Source organism: Arvicanthis niloticus, chromosome 12 (assembly GCF_011762505.2).
Source record: "Arvicanthis niloticus isolate mArvNil1 chromosome 12, mArvNil1.pat.X, whole genome shotgun sequence".
NCBI lineage: Eukaryota > Metazoa > Chordata > Mammalia > Rodentia > Muridae > Arvicanthis > Arvicanthis niloticus.
In genome coordinates, this window is record NC_047669.1 from 30,628,830 (window position 1) to 30,653,136 (window position 24,307).

Here is a 24,307-nt window from a genome sequence, read left to right on the forward strand (position 1 = left end):
CAGTGTTCTACCTCATGATCTATTCCCCTTGTCCATCCAAATCTAGTTTGGACCCTAACCCTGATTGATCTGTCTCTGGAGCTGGTGGTATTTTAGAATTTCATGTCCTAGGGACAGGATCCAGGTCATCATGGCAGGAGCACGTACACCCCGAAGCTAAGAAACACCAACTAATCTTCTGAAGTACCAAGTGCTCCAACTAAGTCCTTGTGGATTTGCTTGGCGCGGGTAGAGAGGGAGCTGTGGGCAGGGGTGGCCCTTGACAAGTTCTGTGGGCGTACACAGTTACAGTGGTGATGTGTGTACATGCAGGGCTCCCTGATGACTGCTAAGACCCACTCCCTAATTAAGACACAACAGAGGAGGGGATAGGAGAGGCCTCCATGTGATGAGAGGCAGAAAGACTCTGTGAATGGCCTTGAATCTCAAATGCAGAGACCAAACAGGCTTCTTCCTTTGGAATAGAGGACACCTTACTTTTCAGCCTTTGAGGACCACAATTACAGTGTTGGAGTCAGACTGACCTGGGCTGGCCTCATGGCCTTCTAGGCCTTCAGTAGCAAGTGAGTGGCCATCCATTCCAACTCCCCAACACTCCCTCAATGAAGTCCCTTGTCCTTTCTCCTTGAAGACATTGCAGGGTTATGGGTGACCCATCAGACAAGTTCTTCCTGCTGCCCCTGGCTGACCTGAATGATATGGAGGGTCCCATGAAGCTTCTAGTCCTGGACCTTCAGGTGTCCTCCTCATTGCTGTCCGGCATGTGGTGACAGGTTGCTTCTGGAGGTGACAGCAATCTTGAGGTCGGAGCAGCTGGTGAGTTGAGTGATCGGGCAGCGTGTACAAGAAAGAGCCTCCTTCTGAGCCAGACTTGGGACCTCTGCATTGTACAAGACCAGATGGGGTGGGTTAGGTCAAGCAGTACAGGCCTGAATTTTCACGATCTGACACCTATCATCTAAAGGTCAGAACAGGCCCAGAGCACACACTGTTCACCCTGTGAACGTCGGGGAAGTGCCACATCAAGTTCAGTCTGGGACAGTTCAGCTTTATTGTGGGAGGTGGCAAACTGAGTGTTCAGGGGCCTGTAGGCAAAGCTGGTTCTACCTGAAGGATTTTTGTGAGCCAGTGAGTGACAGATGCTGAGTACAACTGAAGCCCCTAAGCAGAAAAGCATCATAACTGTGCACATAGCACCTTGCCCATGGGGTAACTGTCCCAGTGAGCGCAAATGGCAGACTTGGGGATCCCTGCATGGAACACTGCTTGGCTCTGGGTGACACAGTTAGGACATGAGCTAAAGGGAATGGGAGGTTTGGAGACTTGGGAATAAAAGCAGGAATGGAAGGGACCTGGTTACCTGGCAACCTGCTGGCTCTGGAGGTCATATCCATTGTTAACAACGGGCTGCCTCAGGAGGCTGTTGGTGTCTTCCCGCTGCTTGAAGAAAAGAATGAAAAGTCAAGAGGGGAGCCCAAGGACTTCTCCAGTGCTCACCATTGAGCAGGATGAGCTGTGGTTGACTATAGGAAGCTCAGCCCAGCAGCCCCAGATGAACCAGGGGAATGTCCAAGAGGCAGCTCATTGTCCCTCTGTGTGTGCACCTGGGGCACCCTTTACCTGTGCAAGCTCCCCTGGGCAGTGCTGCTGAGGCTTCCTGCCTGGGCAGCCCACTGTAGCAGCAGGGCAGCCCCTGCTTCCGTGCAGTCGGCTGACACAGGCCCGTCCACTGATGCCACCATGGTAAGGCTGCCTATTGGCTTGGTGACCTGGAAGTCCCCCCAACGGCACCATGGTGTACTGGCAGGAGGAAGACAGGAGGGCACTCCGAGGAAACCCCAGATCTGTTGTATGTTCTGGAAGAACAGAAGACAGAGGTCTACTTAGCCTCCGACAGCTGGATAAGGCCCCATACTCAGAGTGTCAGAGAGACAAACAGGGAGGTGACTGTCCAATAGCCTGAGAATACTCTTTCTAAGTCTTCTTGTCACCCATTTCTTCTTTAAAGTGAGAAGCATAGAAAGAAATGGGCAACGGCTTCCAGAGAGGTGACAAATGAAAGGGCCATTATTTAGTGGGGGAGTCAGCTGCAGATACTGCTATTTAAAGCAGAAACTAACAGGAAAGTCAGGTTAGCCCAGGAGGAAGGGAAGGATCAAGGCTGCCCCCACTGGACAGAAGAGCAATAAACGGGGTGAGGCAGGAGCAATCTGTATATGAACATGTTTGAGAAACAAATTCAGACGTTGGAAAAAGATGGAGCAGATAATTACCAAGCACCAGGGGTATGAATGGACACTTGCTCTCGAGAGAGGTGAATGAGGCAGGAGGGAGAAGCCCAGCCTCAGATATTCACTGCTTCTGTGGGACCTTTAGGGCCACCTGAACCTGGTAGCTTGAGCTCCCAGGGAGGTGGAGCTGGACCATCTGGCCCTACCTGGGCACTGGTCTGCTTGGTGGGCTGAGAGATACCTCTCCCTCCTTCCCCTCCGTGCTGAGGTGTTACTCACTCTGCTTAGACCAGGCCCTCCACAGGCAGAAGGGGATGAAGGTGACAATGATGAGGACTATAGAGCCCAGAACAACCCCGACAATCAGATAGGGCAGGTCGCTGGCCCGTGCCACCATGGCTCCAGTGCCCACTGGCCTCTCCATGGTCTCTAGGGGTGGAGGCTGTGGCGGAGCCAGAGTTAAGGGTGGAGGTCTTCCAGGCTGACCAGAAAATCTCCGAGCTGCAATTAAATACAAAACTCACATCAGTATCTATTTTTCTGTCTTTTTTTTTTTTTTTCACAACAAATAGAAAAACAAAACTCTTTGATTCCACGGACATAAAAAATAGGGCCTAGATCCCAAGATGAGGGACTCAATATCCCTTATTTGAATCGTGTCCACAACTTATCAGGAACACACTGGTACCTAATGTGCAATGTGCTGTTGAGGTGTTTGTGAGCCAAACACTGAGTCAGAGGGGACATAGGTAATCATGGTTTCTGAAAGAACAATAAAAATGTGTGAGAGTGGTGAACAAATTCAGGTGGAATAACTTTCCTACAGCGTTGTTGTTCCCGCGTAGATGAAAGGATTTAAAGTGCTAGGTATTAGCTTGGGTTGTAATGCAGGGCACCTGGGGACTTCGTGGGACAGACGACAATTGGTAAATTTGAATCAAAGGTAGAATGTTAAACCCTGTGCTCCTCATTGAGGTCTGCTACTGCAGGTGAACCTGCATGGACTCTGCCATTTCCTTCTTTCAGTTGTTTGATGTCACAACCTCCTGACCCACCACCATCCCTCATCATCCTTCTGCCTCCTCAGATCCTGGGACACAGTCCCAGTTCCTCTCAGTCTGTGTAATCTCTCCTGCTTCCGTGATTCCCTCTATGTCCTAAGGACTGCGGGAGGCAGGAGACTGTCTGCTTTTAATGGACACTTTCAGCATCCCCAAAGATTCAGCCACTGGGAAACTCTCCCAGTCCTTCTCTCCTCCCATTCCCCATGATCCATTTCTTTTCTCACCCTCTCCATCACAATAGAGGGCAGCCACCTGGGCAATGCTTCAAGTGAAAACCTCAAACTTGCTTTATATCTTCCAACCCAGCATGCAAATCGGCCCAGGTCCTTCTCGAACCTCCTCAAAAGCAATGATAAAACCATTCTCTTCAGTTTTATCTCAGAGCTTCGGTTCTCTCCCCTCAGCCTGCCTGTGACCATTATTATAAAGAAGCCCAACAAGGATCCTCTTCCACTTCACAGTCCCTGCAAACTGCACTAGGTCCTCCCCCAGCATCCTTCAGTGACCCAGTGATGCCAGTGTTTCTGGCCTCTTCCCTGAGCTGCGCTCTTCTCCTCCCATCTGGAGTCACTTTTTAGGCTCAGCATGTCCCTCAGGGTACTCCCTCCTCATTCCAGCTTAAAGAGTTAGACCAAAGACCCGAGAAGACAGATGCATTTGGGCTGTGTGCACATCTGTCCCTCCCTTCTATGGAGGCGGCACAGAGGACAAGTGTATACAGTAGGTGCTCAGTAAGTCTTTGTGAAATGACTGAAGGCAATGCATAGTGGGGGAGAGAACACAGTTACCTCAGCCACAGTGGAGTGCTGTTTTCTCTGACTCCTTTGTGATCCTATGATTAGGTCTTTAGTAATACACTACTCCATCTTGTTTTGAGTATTTAAAAACCGGACACAATGATGCCCACTCACCTGAACAATGTGCACATATGAACAAGTGCACATGTGTGTGCTTAATATGTGTTAGTGCAGAATATATGTGTGCTTAATATGCTTTAGTAGAGAAAATGGAGCTGGGCTTGTAGCTACATGAAACTGTCTAAAGCAGCTTCTACCACATCTTGGCTATAAAACTTTGGCCAGAAGGTGTAGATATAGTAAGTTTCCTGAGGCTCAGATTTCCTTTCCATATCATCAGGCTACAGTAAAATTAAATAAAACAAATCAATATGGACACCAAATGCCAAGAAATATAGAGTGTATAGAACACTTCCATCTTAAGATGAGTTCATGGGTCAATTAGTTCTCAAGTCCTTGAATCTAATATGGTGGCAACCTACTCGTACTAACACACAGCTCAAGAGAATAAGAAGGGAGTCAATTGATGAGGTCAGGGATCCTTGAAAAATCAGGGTCTTCTTGGAAGGGATACCAGTGTGGGTGGGAGGGAGACTCTGCTCCAGTCTGTGGGAATTCCTGGCACAGGAGAGGACCCTGGAAGAATCACCTTTGGTCTCGCAGATCATGACATTGCTGAACTCACTCTCCCCTCCTTCGTTGAAGCACTGCATCTTGATGTCATAGGAAGTCTCTGGCTGCAGGTGACTGATGGAGTGCCAGTACCTGTCCCCTGGGAAGGAGAGTGAGAGTCACCATGGTGACCTATATGTTGTTTGCTTGGCCTTGATCACACAGTCAGACAAGCCTCTTCATCTAAGCTTGTGCTGCTGACCAACACAAGAAACACACGAGGGAATTATTTGCATGGCCACCCATGTTTCTGTTGTGCCACGGTCATTAAGAGAGAAGCATGTCAAGCCTTTTAACTGGATAGCTCCATGTATCAGAAGGGACTCACTACACTGAACAGAGACTCCATTATGATTCATGAGGTTTTGCCAACACCCAGACCTTCTTGTCAGTTAAGGAAACCCCATCAACGCATCTTCTCACCTTCCACCATGTCCTTCTTGTAATCGCTGTCATTGTCACTGTCTGTGGGTCGGTAGTAGATATAGAAGCCATGGATTGGGGTGTTGTTGTTGCTGGCAGGGATATACTACATGGAATAGAGAACAGACATGTTCACAGTGCATCAGAGAAGTCATCAAAGTAAAACCACCAGGCTGTGAAATCTCCTCCCCAGTCCAGAGTTTGAACTTCATGGAGGCCCCAGCAAACATTCCTGAATAAGTCCCTCTGGCTCTCTGAAGAAGGCTGCAGAGATAAGGCATTATTTTATTTTATGGGCCCTGGAGCTTTTAGGAGCAAGAAACAAATTGTACTTCTTTAAAGACTTTGAACCCTTCTGAGCCTCTCTAAAAATACGAAGGGACACTGGACAAGTGTTGAGATTCCCTATGGTATCAGGTGAAAAGGAAGGAAGGAAAGTGAGATGCAATCAGAAAGTGGGAACCAGTTGTAAAAGAGACAGCCAACAATAGTTCCAGCTACCATCACCCTCCCAGGACCCCCAAAGGGGCTTTCAGGCTCACTAGGTGGGAAGCCAAATTCATAGACAAGTGTGAGGAGAAACATTTCCACACTGTTGGTGGCCAGGCCACTTACCATCCACTTGAGCATAATGGTGGTCTCATTGACTGCATCAGTGAAGGTGATGTAGGGTCCTGCCACGGGCCTCTCATACACACGGCCACTGTAGCCTGACACCACATAGGGCCGTGAGGGAGCACTGGGCTCACTCTCCCCTAGCATGTTCAAAGCACGGACTCGGAACTTGTAAGAAATACCTGTGAAAGAGATTCTTCCTGAGCTTGGGAAATATTTCCCACAATGCCCTTAAAGGCCCAGCCTAGGGATATCTGGTCAGCTTTTCCCCCAAAGATGTCCACACAGGACCCATAAAAACCCTTATAGTCCTCAAGCCACACAGGAAGTGGCTCTGGACTCTTCTTTGGAGAGAGGAAGGAGGAGGAGCTGTGGGGCTGAGGCAGAGCCACAAATTCCATACCCATGAGCACTTGTGGGAAATGAAGGGAGGACAGAATTAAAGAAGACCTTCCATCGTTCCTCCTTCTGCATATGGTACCAGGGCAGAAAGGACCAGGAAGAGGACCAGGCTCCTACCTTTCTCTAGGCCTGTGATCTCCACAGAGAGCCTTGAGGGAGGTATGGCACTGGTGGCCAGTATCCAATCTCCTACTTTTTTTAGCTTCTTGTACTCTACTCGGAAAGACTGAATTGGGAAGCCGCCGTTTCCTCGGGGAATCCAGGTTACATACACTGAGGTCTCAGAAGCTGTGGAGATGGTGGGTCTGTCTGGAGCTTCTGGGGCTGGAATGATTGTGCACAGAGAAAAGACATAGACAAACAGGGACACCATGAGATGATGCTCTGGACCAACTAGACCCTACCTGAGCCTGACAGGGCCTGTTCCTTCCCATAGCCCTCTGCCCACTGATATATTTATCATATAAATATATCATATATATGTATATATAGATTTATTATATAAATATAAATATTCCCCCATTGCATGGGAGAATCCCTGGAGCTAAAACTTCCTCTTCTAGTCTTCTGCAAAATTAGAGGGTAGAGAATCACTGTTCTCTGTCTGGACCCACAGACTCAGTAATTCCAGTATTTTCTCCAAAGGCTCCAATGTGTATATTTTCATTGTGGTTCACTAAAGAGATGCAGAATATGTCACTGGGACTCTTGGACCTCAGAACCCTAACCTCATTTAACCTGCAGCAACAAGCCCTCTGTGACAGTTTGTTCTGACTGCTCACTGCCTGTCTCTCACTGCTGCTGGGCTTACGGGAGAGGCGGCCGTGGTCAGGCTGGCTGCTGCTCTGGAGACTGGAACCAGGGTCATCTCTCTGGATCTGCTGCTCCTTGCTGGCCACAATCTCAGGTTTGGGCCGCCGTCCTGGGTGAGAAGGATTGAGAACAAGAGAGAGAACATATGAACCCTCCCTTACCAAAATCCTGTTTCGCCTAAGAATCTGACAAGGGCTGCAGCAAGGTGATACAAATTAGATTTCAGGGTACTGCAAGTGTGGTGCAATTCCCAGCGTTGGTCAACTCTACTATTGTGTTGCTATTGGTCCCTGTGCTTAGCAGGCAGGGGAGACGCCACAGAGGTTCATCACTCTTATGAAGAAAGGTAGAACTTTAGCCCAGGCACATAAGTCCACAGAGACAGCCACTGGAGAAGGACAGAGGTGAACGAAGTGAACAGGACTTTGCACCTGGCCTCATCATAACTTGTTCAGGCCTTTGGAACTACTGAGCAACGCAAAATATTTGACTTTACCTGTTCGGAAGGTGACCATGGCCGTCTGGCCCTCGCCAGCACAGTTGTAGGCTGCCATCTCCACTTCGTATAAGCTGCCAGGGTCAAGCCTGGTCAGGGTGAGGCGGTGCTGGTTGGCTGGAATGCCAGAAATGATCCAGTCATCAGAGGAGTTCGTGACCTGCTGAAGGAGGCGACTGGGGTAAGGACCTGCCTCTGCTGTAGTGTCCAGGAGGCTTTCAGCCTGAGCCCAAGATGGCAGGAAGAGAGAAAAAGTACCATGGGCTACTTTGAGTGCTGGTGGGACTGCAGAGCTCAGATTGGTTCTCCTGGTCTCTAAGGTAATGATCCCATCAAGGGAAATTTGCAAAGATAGCTAGAAAGCCAGACTGGTAATATGCTGGCAAGTCCCCTAAAGGCTACTCCCTCATCTCCTGCAACCTGCCCATCTAACGTTCTCTCTGTTTGCATATGGAGCCAAACCCAAGTCCTTCAGTCCATATCCTAATGAGAGACAGTGACGAGAATGACGACAAAAGCTGAAGCAATGGAAAGATGGCCATAGAGTGCTCACTCTCAGTGCACCGCCTGTCCCCAGTCTCGGCAACCAGTATTCACCAGCAGAGCCTAAGCCCGAGAGCTGAGGAATTCATCCATGGCTGCAGAGCTAGTGAGAACAGAAACCCTCACGTGAGTCCAAAGAGCATGCTTAGAGCATTACCTGTTCTAGACAGAGGACTCTGGGAGTGGAAAACCCCGAGTTCAAGTTCTGACTATATAACTCCAAGCAAACTCCCACACTGGTGAGCCCTGGGCCATGCATTTCTAAGATGGGGCAAAATACAATGCCTTGGGTTACTCTGAAGTCAAAATTAGATGACTTGGCACAGGTGAGGTTCCCAACAAATGAATGCCTGGCCTGTCTCCTGACTCTCTTGGCACCCTTCGCCCTGTGAGATTTCTCACTTTAAAATTCTTTCCCTGTTTCTGTTCCCTGTCCTTGTTTTTGAAGCTTAAAAGCACACAGGGTGTGCATGAAGGATTATAAATGAACTTTTAATGGTTAGCTTTCAAAAAAAATATTTATGGGAGGGCTCTAGGCACCCAAAGGCAATGGTGAGAGATTGTTTCCTTCCACCCACCATCTTTTAAGAAGGACTTTGTGGCCAGCTCTGTGCATCTCAGAAAGCCTGCCAGAATAGAGAGCTGGGGTTTGATTAAGAAAGAGACCAGCTGCTGGGGAAAGCTCTTATCCCTAAGCAAAGTATTCCCAAGTAGAACAAAACCTCCCATTCAAGGCAAGGGGATGGTCTGAGCTCATTAATGTCGGGGCTTCCAGGACTTGTTCCAAGGGGAAAGGTTTTCACAAGCTGAGAATCCCCAGTGATGCTGGAAACCCAAACACAGTAGCCTGGGTCTACAGTGAACTAGATGAAACTTGCTTTGTGCACGTGAAAATCAGCCTGACTAATTCCCAATGCCCTGCAAAAGACAGAGCGTGGAAAAAAAAAAAAAAAAAAAAAAAAAAAAACCTCACAACCCAACGCTGACTTCTGATTCTAAGCTTCTTTCTTGGGTGACGACCATTAGGCTATGTTAGTTCCATGAGCAAGAACAGCTTTCAAGACATATTTTCTGTCTTGGCAACATTCACTTAAAAGCTCCAACTGTTCCACAGGGCAATGCCTAATGGAAGCCAGACTCAGCAGGGCCCCTGTCCTGACTGTCATTTTCCTGTACCTCCTCCTCCCTCTGCCCTCCCAGTACCGGGCTCAAACTTCCACTGGGACTCAGAAATGAAAATAAGAAATGCAAGGGTAATCAGTCACTGTCACACACACTGGGAAGGGAAACGCAACATCAGCTTGGCATTTCCGGATTACCCCAGTGCGGTCTTTGCCTGCTTGCCTGTAGTAGGAGGTAGCTTCAGGGCCACCTATTGGCCTGAAAAATATTATTCTTACTATCACACTGGTTTCTGTCTCTTGGGTACCATATCTGGCCTTCCCTGATCTTTGTCTACAACTCACAGGGAAGTGTCTAGTTACACAGGAAAAAAAGGTTTGGGACCAGCCCTGCCCTGGAACACAGGTGAAACAAGGTTGTTTCTTTTCAGAAAGCCATTCACACCTTTAGCTGGTCCTAGGGGTGGGATGGGGAGGGAACTGTGGTCTCCCCATGCCTACATGGGAAACTATATGAGGATACAGGATGCTGCTCTGCCTCTGGTACTTTCTGACCACCTGAGGTCTCTGGGAACTTCTTTGGTTCCTAGGTCTTCTGGAAGAGCAAGACACAGAAAAGGTCAGACTATGAGAGGCCAGTGGTGTTTGCAGCAGGGACCTGGCTTGTGCATAGCTAGAACATTCCACTGTGTGAAGGGAGTCCTGTTTTCTTGTTTGCTTTTGGAGTAGAAAAAGGTGGGTAAATATTTTTAGTTCCATCTCACATTTCCATATTTTCTACCAAGTGCACAAAGCATTTTTATAAGCAAAAGTAATGCAAACACACACAAACATCACATTTAGAATAGGCTGCTGGTATTAAATTTTTTAATCCACTTAAGAGCAGTACTTTTCTACTGCTCTATCTGGTGGTACTGGCAAGAAACAGTGCAAATTGTGGTGAACAGAACTGTTTTGTGAGGAATCTCATCTCATCTTTCTTGTGCAGCTTTGAGGAGAGTGGCCAATGGAAGGCCCTGGTCCACCTCACCAAACAGTGGCCAGGACCATGGAATGGGCACTGCTCTGTGGTCTGCATCCTGTCAGTCTAAAATGCTCTCCTGATAGCTCCTACAACCCCTGGACAGGTTCCCTCTATTGAGGGAAAAATAGCTAGGGTCTCAACAACGTGATGTGCCAGGAGCTCTAACTTCTGGTTAAACAGGAGCTACCACAGCATCTGAGAATTGGAGAGCATTTTACAGCCCACACGGAGAACACTTGTTCCCTAAATACTTGTTTTCCTGGCTGGAGAGACCTGTTTGCCCTGCTAAAGTTCTCACGGGGCTTAAGAGAGAGCTTGCTTTGGTTGGAAAACTAATTCAAATAGCGTCACCAAAATATGACGGGGGAGTGGGGAGGGTAGCCATAGTAATGGAGGGGGGTGAGTTATCTCTGGACTTTGAGTTGGCACAAACATCCAGGTAAGATTACACAAAGGTTACACCTGAGGGCCCATGCAAAGCCTCTGCCTGGGCCTGTGAGAGATCACCTGTCCGTATTACCTCTAGCTTTCCAGGTGGTGATAGGGATGAGCATTTGAGGAAAGGAAGGGCATGGCTGTGGAGCACACTGGGCCCTGGCTTCAGGCAAGTAGACAGAACGACTCGACTCAGTTTCACTAAGAAGAAGCTTGCAGGGAGGGAAAGGCACAGTGCCAGGGTCATACCTTACGATGCTTCACTACATAGTACAGGATGGGTGCCCGGCTGCTGCCCTCATGGCGAGGCCGCCACACCAGCTCGTACGAATCTGTCTTGGAGGTCCGAGGTGAGCTGAGGATGATAGGCGCCTCGGCAGGGGCTCCCTGCTCCTCTCCCAGGCACGTCAGGGAAGTAGGCTGTACTGACGTGGGCGGCTTAACAAGCCCCGGTTGTTCCCGAAGCATCTGGTCAGGTCTGTTGGGTCTGGAGGTGGGCATGGGAAGTGTGGCAGCAATCGGCTTAGTGTCCCTCCCGGGTCTCAGGGTTGTGTCTGAGGACCAAGCAGGAAAGAGAAGGGAAGGGGGAAGGTGTTAGTGGCCCTGATCACCTGCCAGGGAGAAAACAGAATAAAATCAGAGAAGACCTGAGACCACCATGAACCTAATCTGTGACACACAAACAGGCCCTGTAGAAGAGAAGGCTGGTGCCCTCATCCTGCCAGACGGGAAAGGAGGTCTTTACATGATGCTGAGGTTTATACTTAAATTTTTATTGCATTTTATTCAGTGTGTGTGTGTGTGTGTGTGTGTGTGTCTTCCACAGTGTGAGTGTGGGTGTCCTGGGGCATAGCAGGAAGCACTTTTACCTGCTGAAGCATCTCACTGGCACTGATGTGATGATTTAAAAACCAAATGTCCCCCCCCCCCCCAAGCATTGTCCTCTGATTGGTCCCCAGCTGCTAGTACAATTTGGGGGGAGAAAGTAGGCCACAGGGGCATAGTTTTGCCCTTTCGGTCCCCTCCTCTCCATTTACTATCTGTTATATAGTTCCTGTCACAGAAACTGCCATGAAGTTTCCCTTCGGTCCCCTCCTCTCCATTTACTATCTGTTATATAGTTCCTGTCACAGAAACTGCCATGAAGTTCTCTCTCACTATGGGCCCAGACTCAGTGGAGCTACAGCTCTGCCCTGAAACCTCGGAATTCAAGAACCAAAGCAAGATTCCTTCCCTTCAAGCTGTTTTCTCCTTTGAAGTTATTTTATTTGTGCTGGAAAAAGTGACGAGCCCAGAAAATTGGCACCAGGGAAGTGCGACGGATGCTGTAAGTAAATCTGCCATGCGGTTCTGCTGCCTTCAGGCTGATTTATAGGAGGGGGTGGTTTAGAATGAATTTGAGTGCTAAGGGATCTGCAGAGTGCTGTCGGCAGAGCATGATGAGGTTCTCGGGAGCTCAGAAGAACAGGATGCTGATGGGAATGACAGGGAGGATGTGCTTGGGACTTATGGAAGAACAGGAACCCTGCTAGGAATTGGACTAGAAGTCACGCAAGTGACACTGGACTAACTAGAAGAAATCTCAAGGTCATCTAGCATGGAGGCCACTGCATGATTAATGTCAGCTGATTTTACAAGGCCTGTAGAGAGAGAATTAGGAACAAGGAGGGATACGAAAACAATTTGAAAAATATGCATTGGGCCAAAGACGTTTGTTAAAGTCATCAGAATCATCAATAAGAAGCCACATACTTTGCACTGAGACGGCACGAAATATGTCTTGAGGACTTGTCAGGAAATGGTTGCAGCCCACTTGGGGCAGCCTTAAGGGTGTAAAGGTTTTAAATCATTTGAAAGGCTTTGCTTTGGGGTGAGGACTCTGGGACAACCTGTTCACACAGCGTCACCTAGGGAAGCGTTTCTCCTTCATACAGCTATCTGGGCATTCGTGGGCCACTGCGTGGTAGGTGTGATCTAAATGGGATAGGCTTGGGCAAAGAAAGGACTTCAGTGACACCCACAAGGCACCAGCTATGTAGCCATGCAGAATTCAAGAGCTGGGAGGTCCCAGATTTGAAAGGAAAGCCCAAAGAGGCCAAGCAATGCATAGCAGGATCACAGAGCCCTTAAGACAGCCAAGCATGAAGCTGTGGGTTACAGTGGAGTCCCAAGATGTTTAGCGATGCCCTCAAACACAGAATGTTTGCAAAACAAAGCAACAAGCAGTGTGTGGGGGCTACCCAAGAAAGAGGCCACATAGGCTGCAAACAGCGAGACTGCGTGGTCAGGCTGCCCATGATTACTGAGGCCCACCTCCATGTTGCCCTAGACACTAGATATGAAGCTACATGACTAGGGCTTGTTTGTCCTGCTGGGTTTTGGCCTTGCCTTTTCCCTGTCTCTCATTTCTATGCCATTCTCTCTTGTTGGAATGGGTATGTTTACTCTGTGCTATTGTACACTGAAAACAAACACTAACTGATCTTTTATTTTGTAGTGGCTCATAGCGAGGAGTTTGCCTTGAGGCTCAGAGGAAACTTCGAACTTGGACTTTTTCAAGTTCCTTAAGATTTAAAAAAAAAAAAAAAAATCTGTGTGCATGTATATGTATGGATTTATGTGCATTTTTTGAGTGCAATAGCCTTTGGAGGCCAGAAGATGGAGTCAGGGCCCTTGAACTAGAGCTACAGGCAGTTGTCGGCCACCTAATGTTGGTTCTGGTAACTGAACTCTGGTCCTCCAGTTGACAAAAGGTGGACTTGAGATGAAGACTTAAAATTTTAACACTGACACACAGTGAGTCTTTCCCTTCTCCACTGAGGTGACTAGAGACATGAATTCAATGGGGACTGCTCTCTGAGAACCTAGAAGCCAAGAACAGCATGGTAACATTCCATCCACGGACTTTTCCAGCCTCAGTCTCAGCCCTACCACACCTCCCTCACCACAGGACACTGGCATCTGATAATGACGGCACTAAACTATCTCCTCCATTGTAGTTTTTTTCTCAAATTCCTTCCATGGTTTCACCTCTTTTATAGGAAGCTTTCTCAGTAGAGAGGGTCTTTCTCATGTTTTGTATTCTCTACCTCACCTGATGTATGCAGAGCACACAGTAGGTCCTAGAAGGTGCAAGTGTCGATTGAAATGGCTCAGGCTAAAGAGAAAGGCCGTACTCATCCTTGTTTTGAAGCCCTGGTTGTTAAGTATGATTCTTCATAAGCATGGAAGCCCACAGAGTTGGAAAAATTATTCATTTTTTTAAAAAAAATCCCATCAAATAGGTCATATTCATTAATGAAAATTTGCACAGTTGATTTATTAATAAGTCAGCATAATTTTGAACTTACAACTAAAAGTCACTACATTTGACTTTATTTTGAGAAAAGGACTGTATGCCTGCTCAGCCGGAATTTCTGACCTCTGGGCTACCTGCACTCACCTGGCCGGGTGGTCCTCAGTTGGACCACAGCGTGGGCACTGCCGACTGCATTCTCAGCCATGCACTGGTACACGCCTTCGTCCTCAGGCCCGACGCTGACCACCCGAAGGGCTCTGCGAGACAGCCGGAGGCGCTGGCTAGAGGTGAGGGGCACGGCATTCCTCAGCCATAGTACAGAGGGTGGGGGGTTTCCTCGAACCTCACAGGTGAGCTTTGCACTCTGGCCCCATGGGATCACCAGCTGGGACAGCTCCATGGTAACCTCAGGGGGTTCTGTGGAGAAAACAGATCAGAATGAGGAAGGCTGCATTTCTCCATTGATAGGGTCACACAGGCTAGATGAGATGCTGCCACAGGTTGGCTTCCTCCTCTCTGGCTGTTGGGTTCTTCCTATGGGAAGAGTTGGGGGAGTGGATGTCTAGGTGACAAAGACTACACCAAGATCCAGGGCCTAAGTCCTGGGATCTAAGAATCTCTGTATCCCCAGCGTGGTTCCATATTTATCAGCTCCATGGACTACCACATATAATTCTCTCTGAGTTAGATTCTATGTTTCTAGAAGGGCCAGGAAGATCAATGGGGAGGTTAAAGAGGAGGAAGCCCATGGAGATGCTCACCAAACACCTGGACATTGTAGAGGATGACAGCTGTCCCAGGATCCCCAACCCCATTGCTGGCCATACAGCGGTAGGTGCCAGAGTCCTCCTCGCTCGTAGTGTCAATAAGCAAGTTACTCAGCAGGAAGCGAGTCTTGTTGTAGGCAGCAATGCTGGACCCATCCTTGGCCCACGTGACTCGAGGTGGAGGGATTCCACTGGCCACACACTCCAGTATGAGACTCTGGCCTTTGGTGACAATGACAGTCTGGGCTTCCAGTGGGTAGATGATGCGGGCAGCCTCAGCGGTGGACCCTGGAGTGGGGATTGAGGGACACAGAGAGTAAGATGTGGACTTCTTCCAGCCTGTCGCTGATGGCCCAGCTCCAGAAGGGCTCCAAAGAACATGGACCTGAGATAAAGCAATCCCTCTGAGCTCACAGCATAGCCAACACAATGCTGATTGTCAGGAGCTAGGTCTTCCTCCTGCACAGACCGTAACTTAAGTCTTTTCGCTACAGATGCTTACAGAGAGAGATGAGGGTGCTGAGAGAGAATTGTCTGAATGGTGAGGGCAGCATTTCCTGCTTGACTTCAGGCAGGGCACCCTGAGCCTGAGGTCAAAGTGAGACACCAGGATCTGCTAGGCCCCTACTTCAGCATCCGAGGAAGTGTGTCCCTTACAGGGTGAGGAACCCACTAAGCTTAGCAGGAGCCACTGTTGAAAGTTATACATTTCTTACAAAGTCCCCAAACACAGTGGTTCTTTCCGATTATCTTTCTCATAGCTGGGCAAAAAGTGCACAGAACGGCTGACAGGCAGTTACTCTCTCCAGTGTGCTGCTATCCCAGGGTCCCCACAGAGCCTGCCTCACGATCCACTTTGTCCCTCTTCCAAAGTAACATGGAGAAACAGGTGAAAGGAGTTACCCTCCACAGTGATGAGCTGTGGTGGCAAGCAAGTCTGGGATGCTGTCCCCACACTACCTCTAGACTCATGGACCCTGTGTCCCCAGATCCTCCTCTCACTTTCCAACTTTGCTGGACCTTATCCACAATAAATACCCCATAATGGACAAGTGAGCCCAGTCCTTACGGCGCACGCGCAGCCTGTCACTGGAGCCAGAGGTTTTCACTTCCTGGGTCACTGGGTTGTAGGCAGCACACTTGTACATGCCCTCGTCCTCCTGGCTGGCATTGACAATTTGGAGATTCCCCGACGGCATGATCAGGTAGTTGTCTGTGGAGACGGTGGGGAAGAAGCAAGATGAGGTGAGTTTGGGCCCAGAATTTTACAGTCTGAAATTCCCCTAGAGATATGGGGTCCAAGAGAGAACCAAAGAAAGCCTGAAGTGCTGTTCTCCACAGAAAACTTAGTACTGTGTGGATAGAGTGCCAGAGTAAGGAAGCGACTAACTACAGGATCCTGGCTGGTTGGCTGACTGCCTCTGAGTTAGTGCTTGTCTGAGGCTCATCTTACACTCTCAAGGGAGCTAGGTAGAAAGGATGCAGGCCTTAGGGTCAACCTGGGCTTGAGCTCTAGGTCTACAGGATAAGGCGTGATCCTGAGACGTTAATCGGCCCCTTAGATCCATTTATAAAAAGGTAGAACGTCTGCTGGAAAAAAAAAAACAAAAAACAAAAAACAAAACAAAACAAAAAAAACGCTATTAAGATTGAGCCTCAGGGGTTGGATAGGTGGCTCAGCGGTTAAGGGCACTTCCAGAGTGCAAAGCGGTTAACTGTTCTTCCAGAGGCCCTGAGTTCAATTCCTAGCAACCACATGGTGGCTCACAACCATCTGTAATGGCATCCAATGCCCTCTTTTTTTGTTGTGTCTGAAGACAGCTACAGTGTACTCATATACATAAAATAAATAAAGAATTAATAATAAAAGAAAAGGTTGAGCCTTGTGAGATACAAGTGGGGAAGAGGTGAGTTTATCTAACTGTTTTAGCAGTTTCTACCTATCTGTATAACAGTCCCCAGTCTAAGCCACCTTACTAGTGAAATCCTTTTACTGAAGAGGAGTATTCTGACCCCTAGCCATTGCCCTGTCTGTGACAGCCACTGAAACACCATATTGTTCATAGCTGGCCTGGCAGGCTTTGTCTGCTCCTACTCCAAGAGTGTTGTGGGTAGGTGGGTGGGGCTGAAGCATGTGTTCAGGTTTGTTTGGCAGGAGGCAGACTTGCAACTTCTGGACAGCTCAGCAACAGGGGTGGCCCTCAGTTTCCTGGCAGGCAGGGCACTGGCCTCCAGTCAGCTCTGAGCTCTGTCCTGGTGGTCCCTCCTGGGACTCAGGGTGTCACCAAGCTTGGTGCCTGCCTGCTGTTGGGCCACCCAGGTGTGAGCTTCTTAGGCAACTGCCAGATGGAGAGAGTGTTGTCCCGGCTGCTGCCAAGCCTCTGCTGGGCAAGGATGAGAGTTCCTGTTCTCTCTTATCTCTTCTCTGCTATTTCTGAGTGGTTGGACCAGGGTGCTTACATTTCAAAAGCAGCTTTCTGTCTTTTCTGAGTTTCTTCCCCCTCCCCTAAGATTTCAATCACGAAATATATTCTTTTCATAAGAAAAAAAAAAAACCCACCCCAGCATCTATACTATGGAAAGTATGCATTTTGAGTTACGAGGCCAGGGCAAATTAGGTTCACCTGGCCTTACGTATAAGTTTGTTGTGAGGTGAGCTGACTTTATTTTAATGGGCATACGCCTCCTTGTTGGCACTGTGAACCACTGTGGCCTCTCCTAGGCCAGCCATCATGCCCACTATGGTCTGAGCAGGAAGCTGTGAGAGCTGAGATTACCACAGTACCCAGGAAATGGGGGAGCTGTGCAGTCTCAACAGAAGACTGCTTTGCGATGACGGGGAAGATCCTTTCCCACCAGGGAAGGCAGAAACTCTGGGGTCTCTGGGCTTGTCAGGCAGTCTTTCTCGACATGCCCTGTGACGGGGGCTCGACCAGGGAGCATCAGGAACCAGCCATGTGCTGAGCATTTGGCGATGCCCTCCAGGACCCCACAAGATGAGTTAAGTCTCCGTGACAGGACGGAGGAACTCCATCATGGAAACTGCCCCCTTAGGATCTTTGAGAGCCAAATGTCAGAATACAGGACAGCTGGCTAGCCTGAGGTTGGGGCTGTCAACATTATCATGGGGACTCAGGGAGGTAGCAACAGCTGACACAAATGAAAGCAGTCAGAAGCCAGCTCTCCTGGGCTTCCTGCCCATTCCTTACCTCTAGAGGCCTCCAGCCACTCTTGTTTGACACTATACCGGACCTGGGCTTTTGGGTGGCTCTCAGGCAGGTGGCAGGCAATGACGGCTGTGTTTCCCTCGTCTACTTCAATCACATGCTGTACATCTAACTTAAAGTCCTGGAGATCTATGAAGAGAAAGGAAGGTTCCTCTTAGACCTGGATGGATAATGTCAGTGGGGTATTCCAAGTGGGTTCCTGTTGGGAGTCACAATAAACGGCTTCAGCATTTGCTCTGGGCCATAAGAGAATGCTGAGGCAGTTCTCAGTCTCCGGAGATATAAACAGGTTGATAAGGATGATCTGCACAATCCTCATCACCAGATGTAGTTCAACCTGAGGTGTTTGTAGACATAAGTCTGGGGAGACATAGAGAACCCTTCTAGAAGGTGTCCAGAACAGTTTCTTCTGTGACACTGAGCCCTAAGAGTGAGATGGTCCAAAATGGCTGTACTAGATACATGTCATAGTCAGGGCACAAAGGTCCAAGCACAGCTGTCAGAAGGTTCTATAAATGGAGACTGAAGAGAAAGATGAAAAGAAACGCTCATGTTTGTCTCCAGTTCCATCAAGAACAGCCTCCCAGGTTCTTCTCATACATCCAAAGAAGGTGAAAAGTGACTGGGTTACCAACCTTGATCATAGCCAAGATGCCGCTGCCCAGGGCCTACTGTCTCTAATGACTACTTCTCCCTTTGGGTGATAGGTGGGACTCTGTGGATGCCAAGTCTGGCATGTCCATGTAAGAGACAGTATGACACGGTTTCCTGACTCTGGAACAGAGCCAGCAGGGCATAAGCCTCCATGAATGTTGATGGTTGCTGTGGACATAAAGCTTGTTTGTATAACAGTCTAGATATTTTCACATTCTTCCTCCAAGGAATGTCCCCTCTGCCAAAGTTAATGACTCTATAATAATCAGAGACAGCATGAGTCTGGGAGGTGAAGGCCTGTCTCAATGTCTCAGTAGAATGCTGTGACCTTCAGGACAGCCCTTAAGACTGTGGAAAAGAACACTGAAAATGTGAGATCAAAAATATATAATTTCTCAACTATGCAAAATATAAGGATGCAATATTAATTGTATAAGGAGCTTCACAGATCTAAAGGAACACAGCAGCTGTGCTATGATTCAGCTGGTCAGAGAGATACTAAGGGAGGAGATAAAGAGATTTAGGGAGTGGTGATTACAAGGCAAGATCCCACCCACCTAAGTTTATTGTTTGTGCTTACAAAGGCTGGTAGATTCATGAGTTCAAGATCAGTCTGGGACACAGCTTATTTAGGTCCAGGAGTAGTCAGAATGGTAATTTCAGAGTTGGGTCCCACCCAGCTATCTTATTGTATGTGCTTGTGCTTGCTGGCTTCTTTTTTTTTTTTTCCTAAGAATCAAGGGGCTGGGGTCATAGAAAACTGTTACATGAAATAATCAAAAAGGAACCTGGGGTAAAGACTGAACTGATATGTAAAATAAAAGACTGGGCTTTTGGTCTGCAAGAGAAGAGCTATCCAGAGAGTTTTTAGAACAGCAAGAGAAAGCTGTCTCTAGCAGAGAGCTCCCTGGAGATCTCCAGAGAGGGGCAACCTGAAAGCTGTCTGGAGCAGAACATAGGCTGTCAGCTTGGACCCATGATTTGCCTTCCAGTTGTGTGTTATGCCACTCACAAACACCCCTTGTCTCAGAACCCATCTCCAAGCCAAAGCTTGTCCTTGACATGTGGATACTTAATGATTTTCCTAGATGACAAGGAATCTCCAAGAACATCCCAGTTGGTACCTCACTGTGAAATCTGAGAGGAGCTGAGGGTCCAGACACAGGTTTCAGCATCCTCTGACATCCTACAGATGTTTCTTCTGTGTTAGCTTTGTGAGATAACTAGGTCAAAAAAGGGAGAGGATAAAGACCTATCTAGAGCAAGGGCAGGATGTTTCCTAAACCATGTGTCTAAAAACAAATCTCTTTGCATGGGCCAAAGCCAAATCACTGATGCTATTAAAAAGCTGGGCCATTTCTACAACAAAACCACATTCTGGATAGGAAACATGGTTTTCAGGATTGTATCTGGATCTATTTTAAGAAAGGGAATAAAGCTAATAGAATACAAAGAAAGGGCCAAAAATATTTTACCCAGACACTCTTTTCAGTGTGGTACTGAGGAAGCCATGGAGGCCCACTCTCAAAGTGCAGACGTTTCAAACATTGCTTAGTCTCCAAGCCTTGAGCTTCCTGCAATTTCATTGCAAGAGTCTACCTGCCTGCATGTTTCCATGGACCACTCAGAAAAGGTAAGCAGAATAGGCAGAAATAGGGTTTCCTCACAAAATATGAGAAATAACTACCCAAAATAAACTAGAGTCATCACAGGGGAACCTGGTAGTCAAGTCACCAAGCAAGGTCAAGGAAGCTTTCTACTTAATGGAACCTTCTAGAAGTTGTAAGTCAGGCTATGGTAGAGAAGAAAGCTCACTGCTTTTTATGAAAAGATCATTGTCTCTTTCATTGCAGTGTTAAAACTGTTGGGTTACTAAGGACAGGGCCAAGACTTGTTCTTATGTATCCTCTAAGACTAACTTGGGTCTTGGCCCACAATGACAGTAGATGTTCAATGACTTAATATCATGAAAACTAAGCTTTGCAAGTTGGATGTCCACTTACATGGCCTATGAACCCAATTTTTCTTAAAAAGTTTGGTTTATGTTGTAAGTTCAAGGACAAGGTCCTAACACAAGTGTTTCATGAACATTTAACTAAAGCATGACCCAGGGCAGTTATTTTGGAAAAAGAATGTCTGGTAACTTGGAGGTCAGAAGATGGCATCCTATCCCCTTGAACTGGAGTTACAGACAATTGTGAGCTGTTTTACAGGTTATATGGGTGCTGGGAATTGAACCCAGGTCCTCTGGAAGAACAGCCATCACTCTTAACTGCTGAGCCATCTTAAATCCTTAGCAACATGTAAATAAAGGATCTTACATTTTCATTTTGTGCTAGGGCCTGTAAATTATGTAGCCCTGATCTGGCTGAGCCTCTTTGCTAGGACAGTGAATGAGTTTTACTCTGAGAGGAAGAAGAAGAAGAACTCTAGGAAAGGTGGTGTCTGGGCCCATGTTCCAGCTGAACACAGGTAATGCCACGCCTTTAAAAAACATTTCACTGAAAATATGCAAGGGCCCTAATCCTCCTTCAGGGTAGGGCACCTTGTACCTGCCAAGTCAGGAAGCTCCCCACAAAGTGAGCTATGAGCAACTGCACTTCAGAAGCATCTGGAAAATTCCTCAGGCACTGAGAACCATTTTCCTCCATGGTCTAATAAATCTAAAGCTACCCCACCAAGAGTTGTTCCCCCACCCCCAACACCCACGTCTTCTTTCTTTACATCATTCTAAAGAAAACTGCCCCAAGCAACAATATACTTAAACCTTGCAGATCATTTTGAAGAAAGATGTGAACAACTGAAAGGAGCTTGGCACCAGAAAGCCATCTCCATCATAATGTCCCCAGGCTCCTGCCCACAACAACCGAAGCCTCATCCGGGCATGAGGTATGCACCCCACCAGGCACCTACCTCACCTTTAAGTGCTAGAACGCTGGGTCCTCCTTATGCCCCTCCTGGCTCACCACACCCTCTGACAACTGCTAGAGCAGAAACAGAAGGCTGAGCATTCAGGGAGGCATAAAGCTGGGCACTGGTCAGCCATGCAACCCAACTCTCCCTTTGTTCTGATGCCAACATGTGCACAACAGCCCATGTGGGCAGGACCCTGGACACCCCATCTGGGTGCCCCACTCCTCACAAGGGCTGATTGGCAGGCAAAGCTTCTTGGCTTCGAAACAAATAAGCAGCAGTCTGGTCTTTACTGCTGTCCCCTCTGTGTGCCTCCTAAACTTAAGTCAGAGCTGCCATTTCCATCCCGCCCAGTTTGGCGGCTGTGGTAAGAATTCACTAAGGGGTCAAAGGTGGAATCATGAAGTGATGATGGAAAAATCAGGGCCCCTGTTCCTTGTGTTTCTGGCCAGGAAGGAGGCCAGAGATGGAAGAGACTCCGTGATCAATAACACAACAGTCTATTACCAGCAGACAGATGCAGAGGCGTGTCTCACATGAAGGGGAGCAAGCAGCCTGTTCTCAGGCCAAGGTTCTGCAGAGAAGTTTCCTGACCCTTCAACAAGGCCTCACTGGAAAGAAGGGCCAGGCCTTCGGTTCCAAATGGGGTTAACAGGCCTCTGTTGGCGGAAGGGCAGCTCAAGTGTCATGGGAAATGGCTTGATAGGACACACACCTGTCCCTGCCTATTGTCTGTGCTTGAGAAATGTGTTGCAGGAATGTTTCTTCAGCTTTACTCTCTTACCTTCCCTCACCTCCTCCTTCTGTATTCTCTCTCTCGGCTGATTCTTCCAGCCACTTCATTCCATTGCCCAGTAGACCCATTCACTTCTCAGGTCTCCCTAGGTCAAAAGCCTTGGTCTTCGAGGTCACATCTGAGGTTACTAACATGCCTTACTGTCACAGTACTTTCTGAGAAAGCCTATCGTATTTTGAGCTCTATACAGAGTCCTGCCTGGTAGCTTCTCCTGAAAAGCCCAGATTCCAACGGGAAGCTGCGTGTTCCAAAGTGTTAAGTGCTGAAGGTAGGCCCAAATTCCCGTGGCCATGGGAAACCAGGAAACACATGGGAGATACACACATGAGAGATACGTATAAGCACTTCCTACCTAGCGTATGAGAAAATACATATGGGCACAGTTGATCTTGAGTTTATTTGAACTTTTCAACTTCTTCCCAGTCCTCCTCATTCTGCCCTTAATCAGAAGCTCTTAATAAGAAGTAGAACAAACCAAGTGGTGGTGGTATATGCCTTTAATCCCAGGACGCAGGGGCAGGGGCAGGGGCAGGGGCAGGGGCAGGGGCAGGGGCAGGGGCAGGGGCAGGGGCAGGGGCAGGGGCAGGGGCAGGGGCAGGGGCAGGGGCAGGGGCAGGGGCAGTGAGAGGAACTCACTCTCTGTGAGTTCATGGCCTAGCCTTGTCTACAGAGCAATCTCTAGGATGGCCAGGGCTACACAGAGAAACCCTCTTTTGCAAAACCAAAATATTATTATTATTATTATTATTATTATTATTATTATTATTATAACAACGATTAGAATTGTGAATTAAATTACAATACTTGGAGGAATATGTCTATGTACTCTCAATAGAAACTGTCAAATCCTAATTGAAGACTTACCTCTCCCCGAAAACTTACTCTGTAACATGTCCAGTTACAAAGTGTGTCTAGGGTCTCAGCTCCAAGTTCCTAGTCTAACTAAAACCCCCCACTTTTCAAAGGATTTTTCACTCAGCCTTCTCCCAGGTGGTAAATCAAAGAAAGCTCTTTCTGTTCAGGCAGGAAAGATGGCACCTTTGCTGGATGCTGTAGGAGTCACTGACACCCCCATCTCCATGTAGGCATTTATCATACACAGTCTCATCCCATACTCCCCCTGTGTTCTCAGAGATCAGGGACAAGCCTGCACTTATCTGCTGAGGTTTGGCTGGGATCCACCAGATTGTGGGCACTGCATGAGGCACACTTGGCAAAGCTGCTGGCAGCCCCAGAGCCACGGGCAAATTTCTGGGCTTACTGTTGTCAATTCCATTCCCCAATTCTCATTGCCTCTGAGCCTCAACTTGCCCCTGTGGCAGCTTGTTGTGTCTACGATGAGGTTGCAGAGCTTGGGAAGAGCCTGTGCCGATGGCACCACTATTCAGTGATGCAATGACCCCATAGTCTTTTTCTGTACCTCAGTCACTTTGGAGGATGGCCCATGGACAAGGAAGCAGAGATACTGAGTGCTTTCTCTGGCTGGATCCCTGATTCACAGCTTCATAAAAGGACTTTGATGTGGCAGTGAAGAAGGCAGAGGGGCACATGGCATTGTCTCTGTACAGAGTCACACATTCACTCAATCCTTCCAGTCATCTAAGATACATACAATAGCTTAGCTACACCCATGAATTATCCTTGAAGAAAAGTGTCTTGCGAATGGAAAACCACAAAACCACCTGCAAAGGACAGGGGAGCAGGGAAAGCTTCAGCTGAGGGTGCTCGTGAGCTCGGGGAGCCTGGCACCTGGAGAAGGACTGGGGTTATGGCTTGGGCAGGCCTCTCAGAAGCTGAGCATCTGAGGAAATGATGAAGCGCTTACCAGTGGGTAGCCAGGGCACACAGACCACTAAAACCAAACTCCACTGTAACTCGCAGGGCTAGCCAAACCCGTGTTTTCTAAGGCGGACATTTAGTACAGTTCCATCCCTTCAAGCCTCATGGATGCCTCCACTCAGTCATTCTGGTACTCAGAGTTACACCAGGTCGTGCAGAAAATGCAAAGGAAATAAG

At 48.1% G+C, this 24,307-nt stretch overlaps 1 protein-coding gene across 5 annotated transcripts in view; it reads right to left on the bottom strand.

Moving 5' to 3' along the window:
- Positions 1 to 24,307, bottom strand: part of Boc (BOC cell adhesion associated, oncogene regulated) — a 74,768-nt gene that overhangs the window by 977 nt on the left and 49,484 nt on the right. For 2 of the 5 annotated variants that reach the window (XM_034515038.2, XM_076942986.1), the window contains exons 4-18: positions 17,911 to 18,057; positions 15,771 to 15,914; positions 14,696 to 14,989; positions 14,079 to 14,351; positions 10,886 to 11,190; positions 7,514 to 7,676; positions 7,016 to 7,126; positions 6,322 to 6,528; positions 5,803 to 5,984; positions 5,188 to 5,293; positions 4,742 to 4,864; positions 2,511 to 2,732; positions 1,621 to 1,856; positions 1,361 to 1,440; positions 690 to 880 (exon numbers count right to left, since the gene is read on the bottom strand). In XM_034515038.2, coding sequence (XP_034370929.1) covers positions 690 to 880; positions 1,361 to 1,440; positions 1,621 to 1,856; positions 2,511 to 2,732; positions 4,742 to 4,864; positions 5,188 to 5,293; positions 5,803 to 5,984; positions 6,322 to 6,528; positions 7,016 to 7,126; positions 7,514 to 7,676; positions 10,886 to 11,190; positions 14,079 to 14,351; positions 14,696 to 14,989; positions 15,771 to 15,914; positions 17,911 to 18,057 — 2,784 coding nt within the window. The remainder of the gene's footprint in view (positions 1 to 689; positions 881 to 1,360; positions 1,441 to 1,620; positions 1,857 to 2,510; positions 2,733 to 4,741; positions 4,865 to 5,187; positions 5,294 to 5,802; positions 5,985 to 6,321; positions 6,529 to 7,015; positions 7,127 to 7,513; positions 7,677 to 10,885; positions 11,191 to 14,078; positions 14,352 to 14,695; positions 14,990 to 15,770; positions 15,915 to 17,910; positions 18,058 to 24,307) is intronic. The other 3 variants (XM_034515041.2, XM_034515039.2, XM_034515042.2) reach the window with 3 other exon arrangements.